The sequence below is a fragment of the Nipponia nippon genome, unplaced genomic scaffold, assembly GCF_047370975.1.
Source record: "Nipponia nippon isolate SJK-2023a ecotype South Korea unplaced genomic scaffold, ASM4737097v1 scaffold_18, whole genome shotgun sequence".
Lineage (NCBI taxonomy): Eukaryota > Metazoa > Chordata > Aves > Pelecaniformes > Threskiornithidae > Nipponia > Nipponia nippon.
The window spans coordinates 6,392,837-6,419,204 of NW_028262334.1; the positions used below are offsets into that span (position 1 = coordinate 6,392,837).

The 26,368-nt window shown below is 40.3% G+C and overlaps 1 protein-coding gene across 3 annotated transcripts; it reads left to right on the top strand.

Annotated features, from left to right (window-relative positions):
- The first annotated feature begins 3,819 nt into the window (after positions 1-3,819).
- Positions 3,820-25,886, top strand: PIWIL1 (piwi like RNA-mediated gene silencing 1). 3 transcript variants are annotated; one of them, XM_087754498.1, is made up of 22 exons: positions 3,820-4,026; positions 4,610-4,698; positions 7,624-7,774; positions 8,501-8,626; positions 10,202-10,416; positions 11,505-11,626; positions 12,300-12,380; positions 13,307-13,504; positions 13,871-13,982; positions 16,164-16,284; positions 16,917-17,034; positions 17,186-17,300; positions 18,269-18,456; positions 19,063-19,135; positions 19,478-19,678; positions 19,986-20,089; positions 20,594-20,664; positions 21,192-21,345; positions 22,298-22,423; positions 23,571-23,718; positions 24,474-24,591; positions 25,263-25,373. In XM_087754498.1, exons 2-21 carry the CDS (start codon positions 4,618-4,620, stop codon positions 24,588-24,590), a joined length of 2,622 nt encoding a protein of 873 aa, XP_087610624.1. In that variant the 5' UTR covers positions 3,820-4,026; positions 4,610-4,617; the 3' UTR covers position 24,591; positions 25,263-25,373. The 3 variants fall into 3 exon arrangements, with proteins under 3 accessions (XP_087610624.1, XP_087610623.1, XP_087610626.1); XM_087754497.1 differs by lacking the exon at positions 24,474-24,591 and having other exon boundaries at positions 25,263-25,886; XM_087754500.1 differs by lacking the exons at positions 16,164-16,284; positions 16,917-17,034; positions 17,186-17,300; positions 24,474-24,591 and having other exon boundaries at positions 25,263-25,886.
- The last annotated feature ends 482 nt before the right edge of the window (positions 25,887-26,368 follow it).

Genomic DNA, 26,368 nt, shown 5'->3' on the forward strand with positions numbered 1-26,368 from the left:
AAATGTCAGCTAGGACTGATGTGAATTTGTAATGGGCAGAAATTAACAGAAAATAGAGTTAAGTGGATACAGCACAGGAAATTTTGGCAGTGATATGATGGTTTGTAAATAAGAGGCCACTTTCTCTTCAGGAAAAGAAGGCTCAGTCTGACAAAACAGGGCTTGGAATGAGCAGTGATGATAACTGCAGTGATTAGATGCCCTGGTAAACAGGGAGCACGTGAAACAGAAAAACAGTTTGCTTCTGTTGAAGCAAAACACATTGTCGTCAAGGGGAACAGGAGAGAGTCCTACACAGATTCCAAGAACAGAGTGAGGGATGTTTTAAGAGAAGCGTTACAAAGAATAAGGGCTCAGACAAAAGAAGTAAGGATCTGAAGGAAAAACAGAAATTAGGGGTGAAAAAAATAGACTAGAGAACAGCAGAGGAAATACAAAGTTGAAAAATACATTTTCCCTCTTCCTGAGAGAAAATGCTGGCGTTGTATTTGCTATGCAGTGAGTTGGGTATTATCTCCTTAGTAGCAATTTTTTTCCATAACATGCCTTTTGCTTTCTGTTTTGGTATGTAAATACTTGTTTCCCTGCCCCCCATACTCTACCCAAGGTAGTAAGTAAACCAGGCTCCACTGTGCGGGCAGATCAGTTCCTCTATCCCAAGCATACTTACAGTAAATTAAATGTGACATTAAAAACTTGCATTGGGAAGAAGCAGGACTGTTAGCTCATCAGAGATTATTTCGGATAGTAAGTCAGTCTTTAAAACCTTGCTTCTCTCACTTTAGAAAAAAACTAATTAAGAATGTAAAAACACTGTAGTCCAGATTCGTGAATACTTAAGACCTAACCACAGGAACTTGAATTTTAAAGTTTATTTTTGAGCAATTCCCATTTGAAATTTTTTAACAAATATTTAATAAGATCCAGGAGCAACGCGTTGGGCTTTTTAAAATCTAGCCTCACATATGAATTGCCGAGTTGTGTTGTGAAGTGTTCCTTATTTTTTGTTGCTTCATCACAGCAGACGATACTTTTTATTCTGGTATCTTGAGGTATTGCCTTTTCTGGGGCTAGAACAAAAAGAGCTATTGATAGCTGGACTTGGCGTTACAAGACAGACATGAAGGTAAGAGTTCAACTTACATTGCTAGGAGTTTGCCATACACTTAAACATTACACTAAAGGTACTGAAGGGAGCATTTTCTTCACTGGGTGCGTTGGAATCACGTATTTATTTACCATTCAGAATCCCAAAGTGCTGCTAACTACACAAGTTAACAGCTGTCTGCTCGTACAGTTCCTGGCTCCCACCTCCTCAGGCATCTTTTTCCTGTTTATACTTGTACATCAAATGGGCCTTTGGAAAAATCCCTGATTTTCTTTTGTTCTGTTTTCTTTGTTCTGTTTCCATGCGGTCTTTTCCCCTTTGGAGATGACATGTATGGGAAATGGCTTATTGTAGCAACAGGAGACAGAAGGCAAAAACAATTGCATCATGGGTAAAACAAACATCAAAGCAAAGTGCAAGCCAAGTAGCTGTGAAAAAATTATTTCATATGTGATATTTTGACGTATTGAAGTCCAGCATTAGTAGTTTTTTTGGCAACACAGAAAAAATAAAATGGAAACAGTTACCATTTTCAAAATCTTGTTTTTCTCAGTGTCTCTGAGGAAACAGCCAGGACTAAGGACATGATGCACCTGTTGCGACTGGTGTGTTGCCATTTCTGCGTTCCCTGTGACGGTGAAAGTTCACTAAGTCTACCTGTAGAGTCACAGTTTTAACTGGGCTTGAATTGTTTAAAAAAAAAAAAAAAAAAGCAAGTCTGAAAGACTGTGAAAACCAAATTGGAACCTATCTTTCATTAAGTACTAATTAACTGTCTGACAACCCACGTATAAAAATGAGGGTGCTTACTGTTGATGTTTATTTTCACTTTGTAAGGAATTGCTGTAGGTAGCCAGCCTGATGAAGTACTTTTAACAACTCCCATCTAAAGATAATTAAGTTCTGCAGTGAAATGTAAGGAATTTGGCATAAAAAAATAAACATGAAGTACAGCTGATGTTTTAAATGAATAAACAAACATAACTATTTCCAATACACACATTCTGCTTTCACATGATTTACATAACATAAATGACTTTGACAACATCTTTATATTCTGTTTAATTTTAAATAATGCTGAGCCAAGAAAATCTGCATATTGTGTTTCTGCAGCTTTAACCCTCTGACCCACCGGAGAGTTCTGCAGGCTACAGAGCAATGAAAGTTCCCACTGTGGGTGAAGAGCCCATGGCAAGCAGTAATCAGTGATCTCAAAAGCACTGAACATCCCCCATCTAAGTGTACGTACTGAGTTGGTTAAATATTTATCCAGATTTGTACGTGAATAATAAAAATCACACGCTAAAAGTACTTCAGCTGTCTTTAAGCAGCGATATCCACACTTCCATAGTTCGAAAGCTCTTCTTTTTAACTTGTGAAAGAGAATCTGGCTTCCTAAGTGGATTGCTATGCTGACATCAATGAGAAGCATGACAAAACCGGCTTTAGGGACAAACTGACAATCTCAATCGAACAAAAAGATATATTTGTATTATTTATGGTAAGTATTACTGTTAACACTGGCACCCATTTCTACCTGAAGTAACAGAGAACAAGGAAAAGGAACCTTGTCCTCTATTCATTGCAGGTACCTGAAAAACTGTAAATAACCTCATGAGATCAGACTGGTCTTCTATAAAGGCAAGGCTTTAATTAGATAATGTTATCTCTTGTCCCTTGAAGTCAGTGTCTCCAGATGCATCACAGCCATCTCATCTTTAAGCAAAGGCACGCTAAAAACAACAGAAGTGCGCGTTGGAGCCTTGGTGCTGCCTAGACACCCTGTCCTTCCACAGAAGCGTGGAAACGCTTGCATACAGAGTTAATTCCCACTTAAGGCCGCTTACTTCCAAGTCATAAGATTTGCTAGTTCTGTTGTGAAGTATCCAAAATACAAGTTGCGATTCTCTGTAACAATCATAGCAATTGAATCAGCCTTGGTACTTAGAAAAAGGCGCTTTTTTCCTTCTATTTGATTGCTAGTCTGCTGAGGAACGTATCTCGGTGGAAGGACGGTTGCTTCATGGTTGAGGTGTTGATGCTTGATCGGATCGTGTCGAGTCATTCCTGCCGGCCGTTTCCATGCTGTGCACGTTGTGTCCCTCGCCAACCATTTCTGTCTGTTCTGTACGGCTCTGGAAAAGAGCAAGAAGTATAAGCGGCATCGTTGTAAATGCTGCTGACAAACGCAGTCCTTGGCTGAGACAACTTAAGGAGTTTTATTTCTTGTTTTATTGCTCCACCTTCTGGTTAACTGAAATTTATTTTTCAAGCAAGAAGTGGGAGAAGGAGGAAATCGTTTTTAGCGGGAAAATTCTCCTCTCGCGAAGGTGACTAACATCATTCAAAAGCCCGGTTCTGCCCAGGGGCGCGACCCCAGGGCGGGCGGCAGCGGGGGCGGCGGTGCCCGAGGGGCCCCCCTCTGCCGGGGGCTGCCCGGAGCTGGCGGGGGCGGCCGGGGAGGGCCCCCGGACCCCACCGTGTGGAGAGCCGTGCAACTGGCTGAAACGCCCCGCGCCACTTCCAGTTGCCGCCCGGAGAAGCGAGCGCCGAGCACCGAGCGGGGGGCGGGAAAAGGCGCCGCGCTTCGGCCGCGCCTTCGGGACCCTTCGGCCGCGCTCGGCCCTCGGGAGCCAATCGGAGGGGAGCGGGCGTTCCCGCCTTGCGCCGCTAGCGCGTGCCGCCCGGTAGGCGTGCGCCTGCGCGCGGCGCTGTCGGCCTGAGGGGCGGGCGGTGACTGCGAGGCGAGCGGCGTGGCGGGCCCTGTGCCCGGGGGAGCCGCCTGCGGGCACCTTCGGCTGCCAGAGCGGCTGCTGACCCCCGCGGGAACAAAGTCCTGTGGCGTCGTGAAGAGGACAGCCTGCTGTGTATCGCCGGGGCGGGAGCAGAGTCCCTTCGCGGCCCGGGGGCAGGCTGAGGTAACGCCGAGGGCCCGGCAGGGCTGGCGGTGGAGGGGGGCCGCCCCTGGGCCCCGCAGGCTGCTCGAGGCTGGCGGAGAGGTTCGGGCCGAGCCCAGGTGGAGGGGAGGGGTCTGTGGGGCCAGTTCGCGCCACCGGGGAGCTGACCAGGCCGTAGGGACTGGCCTGTGCTTCGGGCGGGCTCTGCGCTGCTCCTAGAATAACATAACAAAGTAGTCTGAATTGAGTCTCAAGTGTGACTTGAAAGTGACATCAGTAGGCACTCAGTTATGCTTGACTGAGGTTGCAGATCCTGCCATGCTCTCCAGTCTAGTTGACTTTCTTAACAGCTTCAGAATTTGTGGTGGGCTGTGCCAGTCGATTCAAACCTGACTACAAGGAGCTGTAACTTCCCCACATTACCTGCTGTGGCTGTGTTAGTGTGGCGATCCAAGAGCAGGGAAATTTACAGAGGAGGGTATATTTCACTGAACCAGTTGAAATTAAACAAGGGAAAATGAGGTAGTGTTGCTCATAATATTTATTGGAATAAGGATGGGGAAGGAGAAGATCGAACACTAATGCTGAAGGTGCTTTGTCTTAGAAGAGAAGATGACAGGAAGAGCTAGAGCCAGAGCAAGAGGAAGACCTCCAGGACAGGAGACTGCTATTCCTTCTGTGGGAGCTGCATCTGTAAGTTGGTTCTCTTTTTAATTAGCACAGCTCAGCTTTGAAATGTCATAGCTCAACTACTTCCTATTTTAATATCAAGTGTAGATGTTAGATGATATATGTGTGTATGTATATATTATGTCAGGTGTATACTTATATTAACTCCTTTTTATTAAGGAAGTTTTTGTGTGTTTACAAACAAGTACTCTGTTGTAATACAGTAGTCATAATAGAGCTAGTGGAAACAGGTAGCCACTTTCATAGTCTGCTTTGTGCACTGTGATACCCTGCAGAGAAGCAGAACATATTAGGCTGCTGCTGATGCATATTTGGGCGCGTGTGTGGCAGGTGTTCTGACCTCTTCCTGTTAATTTTAATATCAAGGACTTTCTGTCTCTGTATTAGAACTAGTGTTTAGGGCTTGTTTTGTGCATATATGCCCTGTTCAAACTGTAGCTTGAAAATGGCTGATACTTCTTCATTTGCAGCCATTGCCACATACCCGGAGATTTTTTAAAGCAGTTCCTCAAATTCGTCAGTTATTAATAATCATTTTTCATTTGAGAATGTGATTAGCCTGGAGGAGTGTTCCTAGTCCATTTCTTGCCAGTGTCAGATGAGTTTAAATCGTGATAAAAGGTAGTTTACAGTTCTGTTTCTCAAATAGTGAAATGCGTCTTGCATTAGCAGTAGCATCGATGCACCTCCGGAACCTGGAACAGAATTTATGAACCTGAGAGAACTGATTGCTTCAACCTTGGTCTCTTTGACTTGACTAGAATTGTTAGCAGAAGTCAGGAGGTGGTATCAGCGTCCTGCTGTGGGTGAAGAGGAAAGTAAAGGAAATGGTGAGGCTTAGGTACTTTACACAGGTTGTGAATATTGATGCAGTCTGAGTGGAGAAAAGTCTGTTTTGGCTTTTTTTTTTCCTGTATAGGCTGCCACTGTTCTACCATGTAGGCTGTGTATATCTCCCTCCAAGAGGGTTAGTTGCAGAAGTGTTTCCAAAAACATGTTGAAAAGAGGTTGCGGAATGAGTAAGCAGGCTTATATTAGATGTTTGGAGAATGAGGGCTCGGGCAGGCACTCTTGTCTCAGTTGAAGTGAGAACGCAATCTGTGCTGATCGCAGGGAAAGATGGGAACAACTAGCCATGTATTGTAGAAGTGAACCATATCATTTGACTTTTACACTGAACTCATGCAGAGATACCATGATACACCAAGTTTTTAATGCTGAGGTTTTTATCAAAAAACGTTAGTGAGATTTAAGGAGGTCAGGGGCCTGCCTTTCCTTACTCATGTCCTGACAGCCCTGTGATCTTTCTTGCTGCAGAGGTAGGAAAGAGGATAGGTTGGTCAGTCCCTGGGAAGTCCTTCCCAACATGGAGACTGCAGCCTCCAAGGAGGATACCAAGAAGATGGAGCTTGGCTCTTTGTAATGGCGCATGGTGGGAGGATGAGACACAATGGGTGCAAATTGAAGCAAGAGTTGTTTTGACTGGACATAAAGAAAAATGTTTTCATGAGAGGACAGTCAAGCACTGGAACAGGTTGCCCGCTGAGGTTGTGCAGTCTACATCCTTGGAGATGGGATGAATCTCTGAGCAACTGGATCAGACCTCGTGATTGACCTTGCTTTGAGCAGCAGGCTGGACTAGAGACCTCCTGAGGTTTCTTCCAGCCTGAATTATCCTGTGGTTCTATGAAGGACAGGGTGGTGAAAACCCCTTCCCCACACCCATACAGTGAACTCTATCCCAGCATAATCTCTTGCTTCAGTTCATGACTTGGCACGGAGCTCTGCTCTGATCCTTTAATGGATGGGAAAGGAATATAGTCAGCTCGGGATAGTGGGGCTCAGTGCCTGGCTGTTGGACTAGAGAATCCATGCAGGTGACATTGCTGCTTCCTTCAGGGGCAGGGATGGAATATAGGTGAGAGGGGCAAAGCAGAACTGATCTTTCCTGAACTAGTTTTATGAGTACTACAGGGAGCACAAAGCTTGTGATAATACGCCGTTACCGTGATAGTGCTGGACTCTGATAATTTTCACATGTCCTCTTTAGGATTGTGTACGTTCAGTCTTTGCAGTAGTGCTTACAGGTATTTACAGACTTCTTAGAGGGTATACTTTTGACAGGTCTTATAACGTGTAAAAATAAGGTGGAGAGTATAAGAACAGAGAGGCCTGCTTAGTTACTGATCTTGCGTTCAGTGTCAGAACACGCTTATGGGAACCACAGACATGTGCCGAGTGCTCTGAGAGCAAAGGAGCAGAGGAACTCCAGGAACGGATTGCTGGCAGGCTGTGTGACACTGGCGCAGGGGGTTCCTACTACCGTGTTGTGGGACCAGACAGAGCTGGCGCTCTAGCTCAGGTTTCATGATCATCCTTGGTACTGGCCTCTTGCTTGCTTACACTTAAAGTAGAGAACTTGATTACTCCTGGAGGGACTAACTTGTGGGGTAGACTGCAATCCAGTAACGTGAAACTCTGAATTGTGGGATTGCTTGCGGCTGAAGGTTGTGTGTTGCAGTTCTTCCAGGCGTGACATTTTTAATATTATTTGTTCACTAGACACTAAAATTACAAAAGCTGGTTTTATAAAAATAAGTAGTCAGCTACTTGAAGTATCAGAGGAATTGTTAAAAATGAGAAGTCCAGAAACTTTAGTTAGAGCTTGGAAAGAGAAGGTTTGTATTTACTATTAGTTTAATAAATAGGAACTTACAAAAAAAAATTTCCAGAACCCCATTATGTTGGAGTTTGAAGTACGGAGTAATAACTCTGCTACTTAATATAGGAAAAAAGATTTAACCTTATATAACCGTTACACTTGAGTGTTTGGGTATTCTGTACTTGGTTAGTAGCTTTGTTTTGCTGTACTCTTGGAAGTACGCTGTTTCTTCAGTTGCAGTAGGAAGTTGTTCCCAACTATTGTAGGCTCAACAGACTTTGCCAAGTCAGCAACCCAGCCGTCAGCAACCTGAGCGGCCATGTGTTCCTCCATCAGTGTCAGAAGAACCTGGTGGCCGTGGACGACAGAGGGGCCCTCGGAGTGTTCCACAAGGCCAGAACGAGAGAAGGCCAGAAGGTCAGAAAGGGTGAAAAAGCTCATCGCCCACAAGAGCAAGTGTTTTGAAGAGAATGCAATTAAGACATTTTTTAGACTGTATTTCTAATTTTTCTTTTCAAAATGAGATTTGTTACTAAGATCTGGAAAAGTTCACTGTACAAACCTTGTGATGATAGTATTGCCATTCTAAGGTGCAGTATAACTGAACCAGGAGTTTTGAAAACTACCTTAAGTGTGCTCTAATCCATCTGTACCATCTCCTCTATCAACACAGTTTAAAAAAATAAGTTAGAAAGCAGTTGGTAGAATTAACTGCATGGATACCAATAGTAAATTTCATTTTGATATTTCATTGTTTTTCTTGAATCTTAATAAGGAAATGAAACTTTCTTACCTATTTCGCATCACAGTGTCTGTGTGCTAGCTGGAGCTGAAATGAAAGATCTGTCCTCCCTGTATTTGCAGAAGAGATTATCAATTTGAAGGGTTTACATCTGTTTTCATCTGGCTAGTGAGCTGTTCTGTTTGCTTACTAGTTAACTGTAAATCTTAGGAAGCTAATATGTGTTACCTGAATGTTACTTTAAGATGAATTTACTACATAGCAAAAGCTGAAACTTAACATTTCATGATTTCTCTTAATTTTATATATGTCTGACTTTCAAAATTGAATTGTGTTTAATTCTTATTTGTATATAAAAATTGATTGTAATTCTTCCTCTTTCTCAAATTTCAAAACAATAGGATTACAGATTTCGGCAGGATTTCAGGAATTGTCTTTAGCAGATAGGGGTGGACGTCGTAGAGATTTCCATGACCTCGGAGTAAATACTCGGCAAGCCATAGAACATGTTCAAGAATCAAAAACTGGTATGTTCAGATTAGACTATAGACATATAAGCAAGTTGAAATGAAAAATAGTTTTGCTTTGTTTCTGCTTTTAGTATCTCCTAGAGAGCTAAATAAAAAAAAAAATCTTCATCGTGTACTAGAAAAAGTTACAAGTTGCTCCCGATACCTGAAGAGGAGCAGTAAGATGACATGTCTGATGGTGAAGTGCTTCAGACAGTAGTTGTGTAGCATTTTAAATTGCAACTATTCAGACGTAAGTGATGATTCTTGTATGTTCCTGATGTCCACTTCTTCAAGCAGGACTCTTCAGGACTCTAGGTTTGCTTCTGGAAGGTCTGGTTTGTAACACATTGACCTATCCAGACTTCTAAAGATCTTCTAATAAATGTGGAATTTGAGACCTCTTCTGAAGAAACTTTTTAGTTTAAATAAGAGGTGATATGCATGATTTCATCTCAAGGAAAGAAGCGTATGAACAGAAGGAAAAGGAGGCTGTCATGATGGTCCTGCCTTCTTGCTGGAATGCATTCGTTTTTGATGTTCAACAGTGCAGGTTCTGTGCTGATAATAGTTTTGTATTGCAAGTGACTCTGTGAGATATCACAATATAACGGGAACCGTAGTCCACTTTTGCTTAATTGAATGATAACTGGAGCGTGCCACGGGCCCAGTAACGGTAGGGCTTAGTTCTGCTCAGGTCACTTTGGGCCAGAAGCAGCGTAGTTGTTTTCTTGCTCACCTAGATTTTCTATCCAGAGCTATGCTGATGCTAGATCATGGATCGCCGTACTTAGTAGGCAGCTGTATTGCTGGCCTTTTGTTTTTTCTTTATAGCTTCCTACAGTTTTCAAGTATAATATACCTGCTCTGTACGTGGTAGGATACTTTTGTTTTCATTTAGCGTGTTGTATTTCAGATAGGAAAAAATGGGTAATGAAAACTAAATTAAATGAATAATCCATCGTTGTCTGCAATGTATTTTTTGTATTACACTTGTGTCTTTAAAAGAAATTGAAATGAGACATGAAAAAATAAGAAGAAATACTTTAAATAAGTAAGTGACATGGAGCTAATTCTTACCATTGTGGGGTTTTTGTCTGTTTGCTTGTTTGCTCATTTGAAAAATCTTGAAATACCAAAAGCAATGTCATCTTGTCACATATGAATGGGAATGTGGATCTCTCTAGTGAGTGATACTCTGTTAGTTTTTTTCTTTATTTATGATTCATGTAAAGAAAGATTAATTTGTCCACAAAGGAAGTTTATGTTTTGGTGGAAATTCATCTCTCTTGTACCTGGTACTAATCCTTTGCGAGACAGGTTACTGATCTAAACACTTACCTCATTCGATGCGAGAGTTTTCCTGACAACTGAAGGAATTGTAAAAAGCTCTAATAAGTGGGTGAGTGTCTATGATAACACTGTGCCTATGTGAGCATTTCCTATAGCTTGCTGAGCTCGAACAGTTGCAGAACACAACTGACCTCTCATCTTTGTGTGAATGCCTTAGGTTTTTAAAATTTCTCAAAGCTGTTGAGTTACTATAAACTGGTAAAATTTTGTAACTACTGAGATGTTTGCCTCTCATTGCAGGTTCTTCAGGTATTATGATAAAATTAACTACAAATTACTTTCGTTTGACGTCTCGACCCCAGTGGGCTTTATATCAGTACCATGTTGGCTATAGTCCTGAGATGGAAGCACGCCGTCTTCGATCAGCTTTGCTCTTTCAGCATGAAGAGCTAATTGGAAAGACACATGCATTTGATGGATCAATATTATTCATGCCAAAAAAACTAGGGAACAAGGTGTGGTATGAGAATGCTATTTTATTTTTTATTTTGACGTGCATTTTGTGATGCTTCTTGTTTCTTACTGGTCTGGGTGAAGTTAGAGAATTGATGTCCCACGAGCAACATTTAGTTGGATTGATTATGTTAGTGTAAGCTGATTTGTTTGTGTAGAGAAATTTGGTAATACACATCTGGTTCTAATGCTTAGGTTCTGCAGGCTAGAATAGTCCTCTGCACAGGAGTGGACAGTACAGTATTTTTCCTTTAGTTTTCTTTCTGCTTAGATCTTTTCATAACTTCTATATTTTAACATCCAACATAATTGGAAGGGTGGATGTATTGGGTGTATGTGGCAGGGTTTTGGTAGCTGGGGTGGGGTCTGAGATGGCCCCTATGGGAAGAGGTTAGGGGCTGCCCTGTGCTGTACACAGCCATTTCCAGCTGCCTTCACAACCGACCCACCACAGACCAAAGCTGAGCCCATCGGCAAAGTTGGTGGCACCTCTTTGTAGTTAAAAAAGGGGAGAAAATGCCAGAGCAGAAGAAAAATCTGAGGAGAAAGGAGCAGCAGAGGGAAAACACCATGTACTGATGGTAACCCCTGCCTCCACCACTTGTTGCCTCACTGAAGGGACTGAACGTAACCAGTGGTGGTAACAGGGGGGCAGAGGAGTCCGGAGTGAGGTTGAGCCTGGAAAAGGGAGAGGGGGAAGATGTTTTCACAATGTGTTTTAATGTTTGTCTTTTTGCATCCTAGTACCTGAATTAGTAATTAAATATATATTAATTGGCAATATATTTATTTCCTCAATTTGAGTCTTTCCCATGATGGTAATTGCTAAGTTATCTCCCTGTCTTCATGTTGAATTCAGGTGCTTTGGGGATAGCTTCCATTCTACTCTATCAGTTGTCTTCATCAAAAGGAACAAAGCATTTTAGGTTGTAGTTTACAGTTATGGTAGGAAATCAAATTCCTGTTTCAGCTAAGTCTTGAATTATTACTTAGAATCTTAATGTACAAGTCCAATTTGATATTAATGGAGCGAGGTCCAGATATAGCCCTGTTTACCTCTAGTTTTATTAACCTAACTTCACTTTCTCAGGTTACTGAAGTGTTTAGTAGGACTCGAAATGGAGAGGATGTGAAGATAACAATTACATTGACTAATGAGTTGCCACCTACTTCACCTACATGTCTGCAGTTTTACAACATCATTTTTAGAAGGTTTGCTGTCCAAATTATGTCTTTATAAGAAGCCATTCTAAAAATATCTGACTTAAGTTTTTCCTTTCTGAAGAATGGACTACAAATCAATATTACAAATGTAAATTTTTTAAGGCTTTGTAGCTACTGTTACTATGTGGCCAACCACATATCTGGCAACATTTTAACGTGCAGTTATATGCATGTTTCTGGCACATGTTAGTGTGAAATGAGTTTATACCTTTTCCCCGAGCAAGCAGATTTACGCTGGAGTGCTAACTGCTGTAGGCGGTTAGTCCTATCTCTGCCCTCCTTTTGTGTTTTGTGGATTTGCCTCTTAAAGCACATAGTAGTGCAGGACCTTGAACTGGGAAATTACTTTTTTTTGCTGTAGACTTTCCACTTAACCTTGGTACCTGGACTACCTGGTTCATCTGAAATGCAGCTTGTTTAGACTGCTACCTTGAACTGGTTGGTGAAGGGTTGGGTTGTATGCTAACTTATTCTCAACTGATTAATTGTCATTAATAAGTGTCCGTGGACTTTCTAAATTGAGTTTAATGAAAAGTTCACATTTGTGACTGTTTCATGTAGTCAGATGAACAGAAAATGAGGTGGTGCAGAGGGATGGAACCATGCGTAGTTTGATAAACTGAATAGTCATGGTAAATGACATCCATATTTCAACTTCTAGGCTTTTGAAGATGTTGAATTTGCAGCAGATTGGACGTAATTATTACAACCCCGGTGACCCAATCAGCATCCCTAATCACAGGTTTGGCGAAAGGGATACTCAGGTTTAGGAGGGGCGCAGGGAGAAAGGATGATATTTTGATAACGCTCTGGTGGTTTATTGTATAATAAAACCATGGACTTAAAGACTGGTATTTCTGGGAAGCATGGCCTCGTTCTGACTTAGTTTCTTCTGTGTGTAAGATCTCATTACTCTTTACCAGTGTGTGTTCTGCTATTACATTTTACTCTAATGTCAGAAACCTTGCTTAAATGTCTGTAAGGCTGAGATCTCTGAATACTTTAATTCTAAAGCTCAGGAGTGTCCAGCCTTCATTTTAAGGCCATTGAATCTGCCGTGTAAATTCATATCTGGCCATACCCCGCTGGATGGATACTTCTGGAATTCACCTGTTGCTAGTTGTCATGTCTTGTAGGGGATCCTGGCAGGGAATGGGGGCAACGTGACTGATGCTTCTGGCTAGCCCTAGGCCTGTTGTACAAGTTAGTAAGCTTGAGTTTGACTGGGGCCCCATCATATGGCTGTGGCTTACTCCTTGCCAGTCTACATAACCTGACTGATGGAAGAAACTGGGCAGTGTTCTACTAGATAAACTGTTGGTCTTTTTGTCTTTAAAGTGTCCTGAATGCCCATATACTTTGTATTTAAGATATTTAAGACTAACAGTATGAAATGGGTATCTTAGGTTTTGAGGCATCCTTTCTTTCACTTCGGTTATATTGCTACATCATTAATTTAATCTTTTTTATCTTAAATTGAATAAAGATACCTGCATTTAAAATATTTTTGGTTTTATTAACTTTCAGGAGCTTTTTTGTATTTGGATAATGGTTTCTTTGTGTCTTGACTGCTTTCTAGTGTCTGGGAAAGTAGACAGAAATAACTCAAGGGGTGAGAATAGAGATGCTTTAAAGCACGTTAAGATTCTTTATGTTCCCTTTTGACAGGTTGATGGTTTGGCCGGGCTTCACAAGTTCTATCCTCCAGTATGAGGAAAGTATTATGTTATGTACAGATGTGAGCCATAAGGTTCTTCGCAGTGAAACAGTGTTGGATTTTATGTACAGTCTGTATTACCAGGTTGAAGAACAAAGATTTAGAGACGCCTGTGCTAAAGAGCTGATAGGTTTAATTGTCCTTACAAAGTAAGTATCCTTGGACTCTTGTCCTCTTACAGATCTGTTTATTTTTTTGGATTTTCTGTCCCCTGAAGTATACAACAAAGCATCAGAAAGCATGAAAGTGATATCATTGGCAAGCTAGCAAACTAATCGAGGTGACAGCATTTACAAAAGCAGGAAGTACATACTGGATTAGTTCTGTTTTCATTTGGTTTTATTACAAATTAGCTTTTAGTAGAATTGATTGCCTGTTACAATTGAAAACTCGAAGTTACTGCTGCTGATAGGAGCAAAACTTACATAAGTATTGCTATTAACTTTTTCATCTTGCAGTTCTATTTCTTCTCCATTTGAGTTAAGACTTAAAAACTGATTAAATCGTTTATTTAGGTACAATAACAGAACATACAGAGTTGATGACATCGACTGGGATGCCAATCCACAGTGTACCTTTAGAAAAGCAGATGGTTCTGAGATCAGCTACGTGGACTACTACAGAAGGGTATGGAAACTTAACTGTCAGTGTGTGCGTTATGCTTTAATGTGAAACGTTAGAGCATTGTTGGAGGTTTACTTATGATGCATGGATTTGTAATTCATAATTTTCTTTAATAGAATTTTATTTTTAATGGATACTATGTAATCAGAGAGCAGTAAGTAACCTACGCAGCATGATTTAGCATGAGTAGTCCATCCCAATGAGTAGTTGGTCAGGCAAAAATGCCAGGAGGCCTGCATGGGTGAACAAGGGGCTCCTGGGAAAACTCAGAAAGGAAGCATACAGATGGTGGAAGCAGGGACAGGTAATCTGGGAGGAATACGGAAACATTGTCCCAGCATGCAGGAATGAGGTTAGGAAAGCCAAAGCCCAACTGGAATTGAACCTGGCCAGGAATGTTAAAGGCAACAGGAAGGGCTTCTATAAGTACATAAGCGACAAGAGGAAAACTAGGGAAAATCTGACCCCACTGCTGTGAATGAGGCAGGGCCCCTGGTGACACAGAATGTGGAAAAAGATAAGGTACTGAATGCCGCCTTCATATCAGTCTTTACTAGCAAGACTGCCATTCAGGATTCCCAAGCCCCAGAGACCAGTGAAAAGTCTGGAGCAAGGAAGACATACTGTTGGTGGAAGAAAATCAGGTCGGGCAATACTCAAGCAAATGAGGCATACCTAAGTCCATGGGCCCTGATGGGTTGCACCTACAAGTAACTGAGGCAGCTGGCTCATGTCATTGTGGTGGTGATAAGGAAAAGTCCCTGAGGACTGGAGGAAATCAAATGTCGCTTCTATCTTGAAGAAGTTCAAGGAGGTTGACACAGGGAACTACAGGCCAGTCAGCCTCATATTGATCTCCAGGAAGGCGATGGAGCAGCTAATCCTGGAAACCATTTCCAGGCATGTGAACAACAAGAAAGTCATCAGGAGTAGTCAACATGGCTTCACCAAGGGAAAGTCGTGCTTGACCAACTTGATAAACTTCTATGATGAAATGACTGGCTTGGTAGATGAGGGGAGAGCAGTGGATATTGTCTGCTCAGACTTCAGTAAGGCTTTCAACACTGTCTTCCATAAGATCCTCGTAGAGAAGCTGATGGAGTGTGGGCCAAATGAGCAGACAATGAAATGGATTGAAAGCTGGCTGAATGGCCAGGCCCAGAGCGTGGTTATTGGTGGCATGATGTGTAGTTGGAGTCCAGTAACTAGTGGTGTACCCCAGGGCTCGATACTGGGTCCAGTCCTGTTTAATGTCTTTTATTAATGATCTGGATGATAGGGCAGAGTGTACCCTCAGCAAGTTTTGCTGACAAATTGCTGGAGATAGAATAGATGGACAGTCATCTTAAGAGACATTACTGTTTGATACTTTTGGTTCTTTGAAACAAAGTTTATATGTGTCTCTCATAGCTTAACCTTCTCTACCATTGAGGCCTGCCACTGTAATTGTGAAATATTTCTGCACATCAGTTTCAACTGTAAAACAGGATGGGATTTAATAAACTAGAAGCAAAATTCTTATTATCCATTCTAGTTCCGGATGGAATTTAAAAATAATAAAATTTCTCTGCCGCCTTGCCTTTGGTGTGATCTTTTTTGTTTTTAAATGCTATCCTTTGGATGGTTTCTGAGCTCTGGTTCTCTTTAAGAAAAAGTTAAACTATGAAGTATGTTTGACTGTCAGCTTGTGTCACCTTCTTGTGTTTTGCTTTGTTTTCTTTTCCCTCCCCCCCTAAACTAAATTAGTGACTGCTAGGCAGACCAACTATTGCCAGATGCAAGGAGGGGTTGCAGGAGGGTTGAATTTCAGAAACTTCACTTGGAATCTTGTTTGATTCTTGTGATGTCTTGAATTGAATTGCTCTGTAGGGCAGGAACCTTGTCTGTTAGTGAACTGGAATGAGCATCCTAATCTTGAGTTAGATACTATGAGTGATACTGCCTCAAGCAAGGCAGAAGCATTGTTTCTGTTGTCTCTTACAAGTCAATAATTTGGTGGCACCAACAGAGAGAACAGTGCTTCCCTCTTTGGCCTTTTCTGACAAAACCAGTTTCTCTCTAGTTAGTCATGCTAACTGAAAAAAGTTGCTGGTTGCTTTTGTTTTGTTGGTTTTAGGAAAAATACTGATTTTTGTTGTTTTTTTTATGAATAAACTTAACATACAATATGTATTTCTAATACAGCAATATAATCAAGAAATTACTGACTTGAACCAGCCTGTCTTGATCAGTCAGTCTAGGAGGAAGAGAGGAAGCATGATGCTAGGACCTGTGGTTCTAATTCCAGAGCTGTGCTTCCTAACAGGTACTGTAGCATTTTTTCGTATCAAAGCACCTGTCAAACCATAATGCCTACTATAACTGGTGTTTTGGCAGCAGCCTCTTGCCAAGATAAGTAGAAATGTTTTGTTTGCAGAAATGTGAGTTTAGAAACAAGTTCTGTAGCTAAAAGATTAGACATTTAAATGAGGCTGAAAAGTTTGAGGGGTTTTGATGTGGCGTAGTCTTTATGTACGGTGTTCAGCATTGGCCCACTGATAACTTGTGGAGTTCTTTGGCGGTAGAACTTCTGTTGAAAAAGAGAAATTTACTATAAATTGATAATTTTCAAAGATACATAAATATGTATTTTCCTCTGAGATACGCACTTTGCACTAGGAGTACCTGTCTATCTCAGCGCTGTTTTGTTTTGCTTTGGAAATGTAAATAAAGAGCTGCATGTCTTTTGTGGTTTCCTCTCAAGTGCAAAAATCCAGAAATCTTTTTTTTCTATGCAGATGGGAACGTATGTACAGGGAGCAACTGAAAACCTTTATTACTACTGACACCACTTTACATGTCTGCAGTACATGCGTAGTTAGTCTGCACGACTTGCAAGTTTACTTTTCTTAGTCCTTAGTCTAACTTTTACTCAGAAAAAGATTTTGCTGTTAACAGGATTAACTGAGAAGATGCGTAATGATTTTAATATGATGAAAGACTTGGCTGTTCATACGCGACTGCCACCTGAGCAAAGGCAACGTGAAATTAGAAGACTTATTGACTACATCCAAAAGTATGCTGCCTTAGTATCTTCTGTACTTCTTTGTCACGAAAAATTTGTATGATAAACTTTTCTGCAACAAACTTTGGAAATCTACTGGTTTTAGAAAAGTCTCAGCAAGGACAAATTCCTTTGTTTTAATTTAAATCTTGTTTTTAAACAGAGATGACAATGTTCAGAAGGAACTCCGAGACTGGGGTTTAAGCTTTGATTCTAATTTATTATCCTTTACGGGAAGAGTTGTTCAAGGAGAAAAGATTCTTCAATCAGGAAATGTGGTAAATAAAACAGCTTCTAAAATCTTCTGGATCTCTAACTGATGAAGCAATTTCTTAGGGAAGGAAATACTACTTGTTGGTTTATAAATGAAGGATTATGAGTGAAAACGTTATACACAAGTCTTTGTCCAAACAGGAGACTCGCAAACTTCTTAAATTGTTTACAAGTTCTGTTTAGAAACACCTGAAGATTTTTCTGGCTTGCATTACAATAGTGTCTTCCTTGCACAACAGTCCCTCTGTCTAAACAGAGTCATTTCAGATACGCAAACTAGGAGACTAGAGATGTTTCTAACTAGCTTCCATTTATTAAAACACCAAGGCTTTCAAATGAAAAGCCACAATTATTTCAGTTCAGTAGATAGAACACATACAGTAAAGGTGGGGCGACTCTTCAGTATGAATAACTTAGATTTCCAATAAGTCATAAATTGTCATAAAACATTATATATTTGCTCTGTAGTAGAGGTATTTTGTTTTGAATGGATGCTAGATTGAAAAGGGCATTCTGCAGTATCTTGATCTGTATATCTGTGTATTTGGTAAAGCTTTTTTTATTCTTGTTATTGAAAATATCTGGTATCTTCCTTATAATAATACTTTTCTTTTTCTCAAGTAATTACCTTATTAAAAAGAAAAATGGGGGAAAAATAAGTCAATACATAAACAGCTATGTCTTTGTAGCACAAAAACTGTGCAGCAAGTAGTAATAACTTATCTGGGTTAAAATCGTAAGTATTTTGCATAATTAGGAGTGAAAGATTTGAAGAGTGTAGGATTTCTTGAAGGGGCTAGATAAAGCTTATTTTAAATTAGTGACAATAGCAGTAAAAGAACAGATAAAAATCAAGTCATTTGTTCTAGGCAGAAGTGTTACAGTCTGTTCCTGAAGTGTATCAGGAAGTAGTTGTGGTATAGCTTGTCTGGTAGGGTTTTGATTTCCTTTCTCTCCCATCTCTTATTTACAGTTTGATTACAATCCTCAGTTTGCTGATTGGTCAAAGGAGACTAGGGGAGCGCCCTTAATCTGTGCAAAGCCTCTGGACAACTGGTTATTAATATACACACGGCGCAACTATGATATTGCCAATACATTACTTCAAAATCTGTTTAAAGTCACGCCATCTATGGGAATCAGAATGAACAAGGCAACCATGTAAGTGTCTTTAGAAAGCTGATGGAAAAATCATTTTATACTTATTAAGGTGTATCTGTTAGCATGCTTAGGCTGTTAAATGAGGAGATAGTATAGAATGTCACGCTACCGACTTCTGGGAGATTTTTAGTAACACAAAGTTGCTTTCAGTATGCAAATTGTTGAGTTTTCTCTAGTGACTGATTTTCTTACTCGTACTTTTATTTGTGAGAGCCTTCACTGGGGGTTAAAGCATGCCAAAACCAAACAGTATTAGACATATAGTCATTGAGCAAAACCTTCTCTGGTGGAGCTTTATGTAATGCAAGACGAAACATATATTTTCTTGCTGACTTTGCACGTATTCTGATTTGTTCTCATTGCAAATATCTTCCTTGGAGTACCCGTGCTTGCTTTTAAATTTGAATTTCATTGCTCTTGGAAGCCTAAATAGGGGATGATTCCTCTTAATCTTCAAAATGTGTGAATATTGTACATTTATTAATAGCTATGAATGTGACACTTCATACAGTACTGATGCATAACGAGTGTTTATGTTTTTGCTGAAGTTTCAGTAGCTGTTAGTTGGGTTTTTTTTCTGTAAGCATTTTTTCTCTTTCTTTTCAGGATTGAAGTAGATGATAGAACAGAAGCTTATTTAAGGGTTTTACAGCAAAGTATTACCCCTGACACGAACATAGTATGTATTTGAATCCATAATTTCAAATCATGTCAATCTCTGTAAGTGGTGTTCTAAGACCAGTGGGATTCATTCTCAGAAATAAAACTCTTGGCTCCTGAGTACCTACTACCTGCCTACTCATACTCCTGTTCAAACCCCAGACTAACTATGAGTATCATTCTGGAAAAGAGCCTTTGTACTTGGCTCTGACATACAGACACTGAAACTTTCCAGGTATTTCTTTCACTGTGAACACTTGAATATTTCTCTTGAGCATAAGAAACTTTTTCTAAGGAACTACAACTGTTATACAAATCTGAGAATGCAGCTGCTTAAAAACATTTTTTTTTTCCTTTAAAGGCAGTTTGTGTTTTGTCTAGTTCCCGAAAGGATAAGTATGATGCTATCAAGAAATATTTATGTACAGATTGTCCCATTCCAAGTCAATGTGTGATTGCTCGCACTTTAAGCAAGCCTCAGACTGCTATGGCCATAACAACAAAAATTGCCTTACAAATGAACTGTAAAATGGGTGGAGAACTTTGGAGCGTTGAGATCCCAGTAAGTAATTTTTTTTTGAAATGGTAACTGTTTTCTTTATTGAGCCTTATTTAAAAAGCAAGTTTTTCCTCAAAAAAGAAAATTGAGTATTCTTTGTGCGGTTTGTTTTGTGTCTGTGAGAAGAGGCATGAAGTTAAATATGACATAAGGAGACATTTAATTAAAGAATTCGGTGCCCATGGTTTACTTAAGTGTCCTGAAACCATACAGCTTATGTCATGATCTTGTCACACTGTAGGATGGAGATGATAGGTGCTTTGGCATGTCTTCACGTACTAATACCTGTTCTGTATTGACTCTTTTTAAGCTGAAACAGGTAATGGTTGTGGGAATTGATTGTTACCATGACACTGTATCTGGAAAGCAGTCAATTGCAGGATTTGTCGCTAGCCTGAATCAAACAATGACACGGTAAGATTTGAATGCGGAAGGAAAAAAAGAAAAAGAGAATCTTTATCTTAACCGAAAAGTAGCTTGAATGTGGTGGGCCATCATGAAAGTGTCCAAATTCATTTACTGTACATTGCTAATAAGAACTATATATTGTGAATTCTTTTTTCCCCTGCATCCCTTAAGGAATAGCCTTGTCCTTCTTCCACAGTGTGTTGGGAGAAGGGGGCAAATGGTGGGGCAAGGGCTGGGATGAATAGAGGGCATCAGGGTGACAGGCTCTTCTCCCTTTTGAGTTGACTTGTGTGAAAGCTTTCTGATTGAGAGGAATTGCACACGGTGGGGTATTTGTCTAACCCAGGGGCTTTGTGAGGGAAATATTCTCATAGTACACTAACCCTTACTTGACTGCCTTGACCCACAATAGCCATAAAGGCGAAGTGGTCACAGCCATTTAAAAAATAACTTCACTGAGGTAAGCCTGGGAAATGCTTCGAAGGTCATCTTTTATTTTGTTCTTCACAGGTGGTTCTCCCGCTGTGCTGTTCAAGGTCGTGGGCAAGAACTTGTGGATGGGCTCAAAGCCTGCTTGCAAAGTAAGGGAAGGCATTCTGCTCTCGTTGAGTCAGATCGAAGGAATGACAATTTACCTTCCTTGAAACACACCTCCTCAGCTGCCCTGAGGGGAGGCATTACCAACTTGCACTTAGATAAAAACAGATTAAAAATACAGTTGTAAATATTGCCGAAAATTAATAGCATTTTCTGTACATCCTTTCATTGACTCCTGTATTTCTTAACAATACTTAAGTACTACTTATCAACGCACTTCAAAGAATGCTTTAAAGAAGACGGATTTAAAGGATGACAGCTCCTTGCTGTGAGAGAGGCCAGCAGAGTAGATAATCTCCTTAGGTTCTTTCTTTTTGGGTTGGTACACAGGTAAACCAGAATTCTTTTTGCAGGTAACATTTGTGTATCATGAGGCATACCTGTTTCAGGTTACTGAAAGACTGAGGACCTTAGGTTTCAAAACTTACTGCTGTTCTTCCAGTAATAAAAATCCATTTTTGTTTTGGAATGAATTGTCATTATAAGTAACAGCTCTTTTTATTTTTTTAAGCTGCTCTAAGAGACTGGTTCAAGTGGAATAAGTACTTGCCCTCTCGTATTATTGTGTATCGTGATGGTGTAGGAGATGGACAACTAAACACTTTGGTTAATTACGAAGTGCCTCAGTTTCTGGATTGCTTGAAGAGTATTGGTAAAGACTACAAGTAAGTCTGTTTCCACCAACCCCCTTTTTTTATACTGTAAGAGAAATATACACTGGGATACAAAGAGTGGTTACAGATGAAGATTTGTCATCTTTTCATCCTTATTTATTTTTACTTGAGCTCAGGTAACTGTTTTTCTGATGATTGTTTATGTGATTTGAGTTACCTAACTTGTAATGTAGTAGGAAAAGTCTTTAGTACATGCACCACAGGAGTATTCAATACACGCGTATACACACGTGCACATACACTCTTTAGGCATTCTTGATGCATATGGTAATTAATACTTTTTTTCAACTGGTTGATCACAGCCTGATTACTATCACATGTGTCCGGTAGGTCCATTTTTTTTCTTTCCACTTCTGAAAGGACTGGCTATTGCCCAGTCATTTAGGGTCTGCACAGTTTCCAACGTTATGCTTTAATACTTATCAGCTGCAGTGACTTGGTTTCTTAATCTGCTCTGAAAAATGAAAATATTTCCTGACACTGCAGGCAAGCGGAGCACAAAGCAAGTTATAGATAGTAGGAACTGAAGTGCTTACTTCTGTTTAGCTTCTGTTAATGGCTTGCTCTTCACCAAAAATACTGTTAAAACACAGTGTTTTCTATATGAAAAGATGAGGTAGAGAGAGAATAGAAATCAGATCTGTATTTAGAAGATCCCTTTTTGGTCTGTTTTGTGTCTCCCTATGAAGTTTAAATATAAGCTGGATTGGTGAGAAATAGTATAAAAGTTGCCCCTGAAACTAAAAATCTAAAGTTACGAACAGTGTCCTATTTAATCTAAATCATGAATCGGTGGAGACTGACATGTGAAATTAATGCCATGGAGAACTCTTTAAATTGCTTTTAATTTGAAGCTCTAGAGAATCTGCTCCTGAAATACTCTCGGTGCAGTTTTTCAGGATAGTTTTTGGTTTTGTTTCTCTTTTATTTTCATTTCTTTTAGTCCAAGACTTACTGTGATAGTTGTGAAGAAAAGAGTGAATACCAGATTCTTTGCACAGTGTGGTGGAGCACTTAAAAACCCACCCCCTGGTACTGTTGTTGACGTGGAGGTTACCAGACCAGAGTGGTAAGTTAGTAGAGACGCAACATTTCTTCTGTTTGCTGGCAACCTGGTAATAAAGGAAATGTATCCGATATTAAATTGACTGTGGGATCAAGTAGAAGAATACTTTCCACACTTCTGTCTTTTTGAAAAGAAATTGCAGTGAATGTGTAGATGACAGAAATGGAGAAGCTTAAATTTTATGAATTCATTATGCAATTCTTTCATGGTTTCCAATATGTAGTATTTGTATACATCAGAGTATTATATATGCTTTAAATAAGTGTCGGTGTGTTTCACTCTTTGGTGTTTCTTTTTTTGATTTTTAAAGGTTTAGTACCGAATGAGTGCCTGTCGATAGGATTGCCCAACTGTCCCTAACCGCAATGAAGTTCTGTCTGGCTGTAGTTTTGACATTGCACATAAATTTTGTTCCTCTGTAAGGGTGTATTTTATGACCAAGTGTTAGAAGTATTCTTTGGTGGTTGGGAAGCCACTGGCAGACGACTCAGAATTGTACGGTTACGTGTGTAGGTAGAACACGTACACAGATCTCATTGACTTCACTCGCTTGCTGTCAGTATTGAATGTTTTTGCAAGGCACGCTCCATGAAACTCAGGTCAGGTACGTGGGAGATGCAAAGCTTGCTCAGTACACGATGACAGGTTTGACTTTGGTCGAGGGACGCTGGAGCACGTAGGGAACAACGCAGTCTTCTGTGGCAGGGCGCAGTTCCGATGATAGGTAGTTTTGCCTTTCTGTTTTTGTATTTTACCAACTCGCTGCAGGTGTTCCAAGTGTTGTGATGGGTGACAACCATCCATACGTGGCTCGGGGTGCTAGAGCAAATGAGGAGCATAAGCTAAGTACGTGTGCAGGGTGGTTTTCAGGAGGAGAACTGTGTACGATGAATGGTTAAGATCTTCATGGTCTTAAGACCTGTTCCATGTAACAGGATTATTTACATTCTTCCAGATCTCTTGGCCTTTCAGAAATAGAGGAAACTGATTATTTTGTGACCAAAGCACAGACATACTTTTAGGGTTTACTCAATATGCATAAAGTGACTTGAAGAAAACAAGTAAGACAAAGTTGTGCAGACTTGCATTTTTCTAAGAAGAGCAGCCCTTTCTGTACCAGACTTCTGGGGTTTTGTTTTTTCTGTTACAGGTATGATTTCTTCATTGTGAGTCAGGCAGTGAGAAATGGTTGTGTTGCACCCACTCATTATAACGTTATTTATGACACTAGCAAACTGAAACCAGATCACATACAACGTTTAACCTACAAACTTTGCCACATGTACTATAACTGGTCGGTAAGTATTTCCGCTGGGAAATGGTAATACTTTTCTTCACGAATTGTGTCTCTCTCTCTGCAGTAACAACCCACAAGAAGGCAGAAAAAGGTATCCTTAAAACACCCATGCAGATCCAAAAAGCCTGCAAGAGTGCCTCTTGGCCGACAGTGGTGGTTTGAGAACTAGACACTTTAGAATTATGATGTGATCTCTCTGAAGTCTGAAGATTAAAGTAATCTTTATTCTCACTAGAAAATACTTGTTGTTTTGAGTATTGGTCCCAAATTCTATGTCAAAAGCAAAACTGAAATAATTATTTCTTACCTGACTTTGTGTGGAGATGGAACTGTGTTCCTCCATTTCCCTTGAGGCTTCTTCTGTTGCATACCAAGATGAGCACACAGTCGGCTCACGCCTGAGGTGTGCTTTAGATTTGTCACTTCAGTAATCATAAATACTTCACGTCACTTACCCACGTCCCACCTTGATGCTCTGAGATCCAGCATCAAATGTAAACCTGCTAAGAGGCGCTTTTGGAGTGAGGAGGGGCATGGAGTTGGCAAGTTTTTTGCATCTGTTCTTCTATAAAGCAGGGGTTTTTTTAATGATGTGTTCAGTGTATGTAATGCTGTTTTCACAAATCTGCATAAACTACAGGGAATATAAATTTTACATGTATCCAGACTTTTGCATTCCAGGACTCTGTTACAGTGAATGCATGCTTATTTAAATGAGTTGAAAATAATTCCTTTTTTTTTTTTTCCCCTCTGCAGGGTGTTGTCAGAGTACCTGCTCCTTGCCAATATGCTCATAAACTGGCTTTCCTTGTCGGTCAGAGTATTCACAGAGAACCAAACCTGTTGCTTTCAGACAGACTTTACTATCTTTGAAGTTGAGTTACGAGCTAACAAAAGTAGTGTGGTTCCTTTCAAGGGAATGTAGAGTTGTCTGGGGTTTTGTGGGGGGTTTTGTTGGTTGTTTTTTTTTTTGTAGGTTTTTTTTTTGTTTGTGGGTTTTTTTTCCTTTTTTTCCTTGAGAGACCTGTGCATGGCACAGTGAGTATGTGCAGTTCTGGAACTTAATTTTCATGGTAGCAGGAACAAGCTTGTGACAGCAGATCTGCATTTTGAGGAGGTCTTTGCTTGCTAAAAAACCCTATGTAATATTTTATTAATATTTAAAGTGTTTCTGGGTTTCTTCACAAAAGATTATCAGTTCTTATTTTTATTTATGTTTTGGGGAGGTCTTACACAGAATTATTTTTAGCATACAAGATATATAGTTATACAGACCCCAAACCCCTAGCTTCAGTTAGCACATAACACTCAAAATGCAATTGTTGTTGCTGCCTTGGTTTTTTTGGCTGTTAAAATGAGAGCAAAATTTTGTCTCCTCAACTATTTCCTATCTTAAAAAGAGGCTGTCAGCCATTCTTGGTTATCAAGGCTTTGTTTTAAGATGGCAGAATGCTGTAAAACCCATGGAAGGGTTTTAATACTTCCCCTTGTAAGTGATTTGCAGACCAACGAGAAACCGTCTTGTGCTCGCTTGTGTCTCCCTAGGAGGAGAGGGAAGTGAAGAAGTGGAACTTGTCCAAGCTGGCACAGCTGAGGAGGAAGTTTTGTGAGTACCAGACTTTCAGGACTGAGTGCCAGAGGCAGAATTATTTCTGTTTAAGGCTACAGTGTCCTCGCTGCACAGCGATGGCTTTGGCCAAGCTTGAATGCTGTTACGGGGCTGTGTGACCTACAATGGACTATCCTGTTGGCAGGCTCTTTCTGAGTCTTGTAACTTCTTATATGTACTACGTAGTGTGAGTAAATTGTTGTTTTAGACAACTGCAAATTCATAACTGGAATGAACTAAATTTCTTGGTTGACACTGTTTAACTGTATGCTTGTTAAATGAGAAAAATAATTTCCATCAAAGAATATCAGTGCACTGATGTGCAAAAAAGTAGATAGTTTTTCTGTTCTTGGTGGGTTTGGGGTTTGGGTTTTGGTTTTTTTTTTTCTGTTGTTCAGTTCCAAGTAACGGGAAGTGCTTAGGCTTTGGTTTATATTGTACTTCTGAGTCTTTAATTGGTAACTGTTCAGCAGGCGTAGCTTAATTTGTAAAGCAAACAGGAGTTGTGTTGATGGAAGCTGATTTCAGATTTTTGCATTACCAGGCACAGAGGATTTGGGTTGGTGCTGTTTTTTTTTAAACTAACTTGTTGTGAACCTTGTTCCTTTTCTTCGCGAGATTTAAATAAAGTTGTTGCTGTAATCCTTGCATATTTGAGCATGTTAGATGTATTTGCGTACATGCTTCAAGACTGGCCCTTGGGCCATACTACGTGACATGTGCCAGAGTAACTTTCTAACCATTCTGGAAAGCTCCCGGAGCCTTGCATTTGGATGAGCCTGTATTCAACAGCATATTTCAGCAGCTGTCAACTGCTCTGAAAAATGAGGGAGCTCTGTGACTTGTATTCAGTTCAGGTTTTTTTTCTTTCCTAGGCTGAGAGAAGCGTACGAACTTCTTCCACGTGACGTTTGTAATGAAGAGAGGCATAGGGGGTTGTGGCAAATATTTTGGTCTTTCTGATGCCATACAGTGGTAGCTTTCCCTATTCGCTACGTAGTATTTTGCATTTCTTCCTAGTTACGTATCACTTATTTACACC

Bases quoted from the DNA above. Each gene is read 5' to 3' on its own strand.
- PIWIL1 (XM_087754497.1), top strand. From the start codon at position 4,618: ATGACAGGAAGAGCTAGAGCCAGAGCAAGAGGAAGACCTCCAGGACAG. The intron at 7,775-8,500 runs GTCAGAAAGGGT...TCAAAACAATAG, and splicing joins GAACGAGAGAAGGCCAGAAG to GATTACAGATTTCGGCAGGA. The intron at 12,381-13,306 runs GTTTGGCGAAAG...CCCTTTTGACAG, and splicing joins ATCAGCATCCCTAATCACAG to GTTGATGGTTTGGCCGGGCT.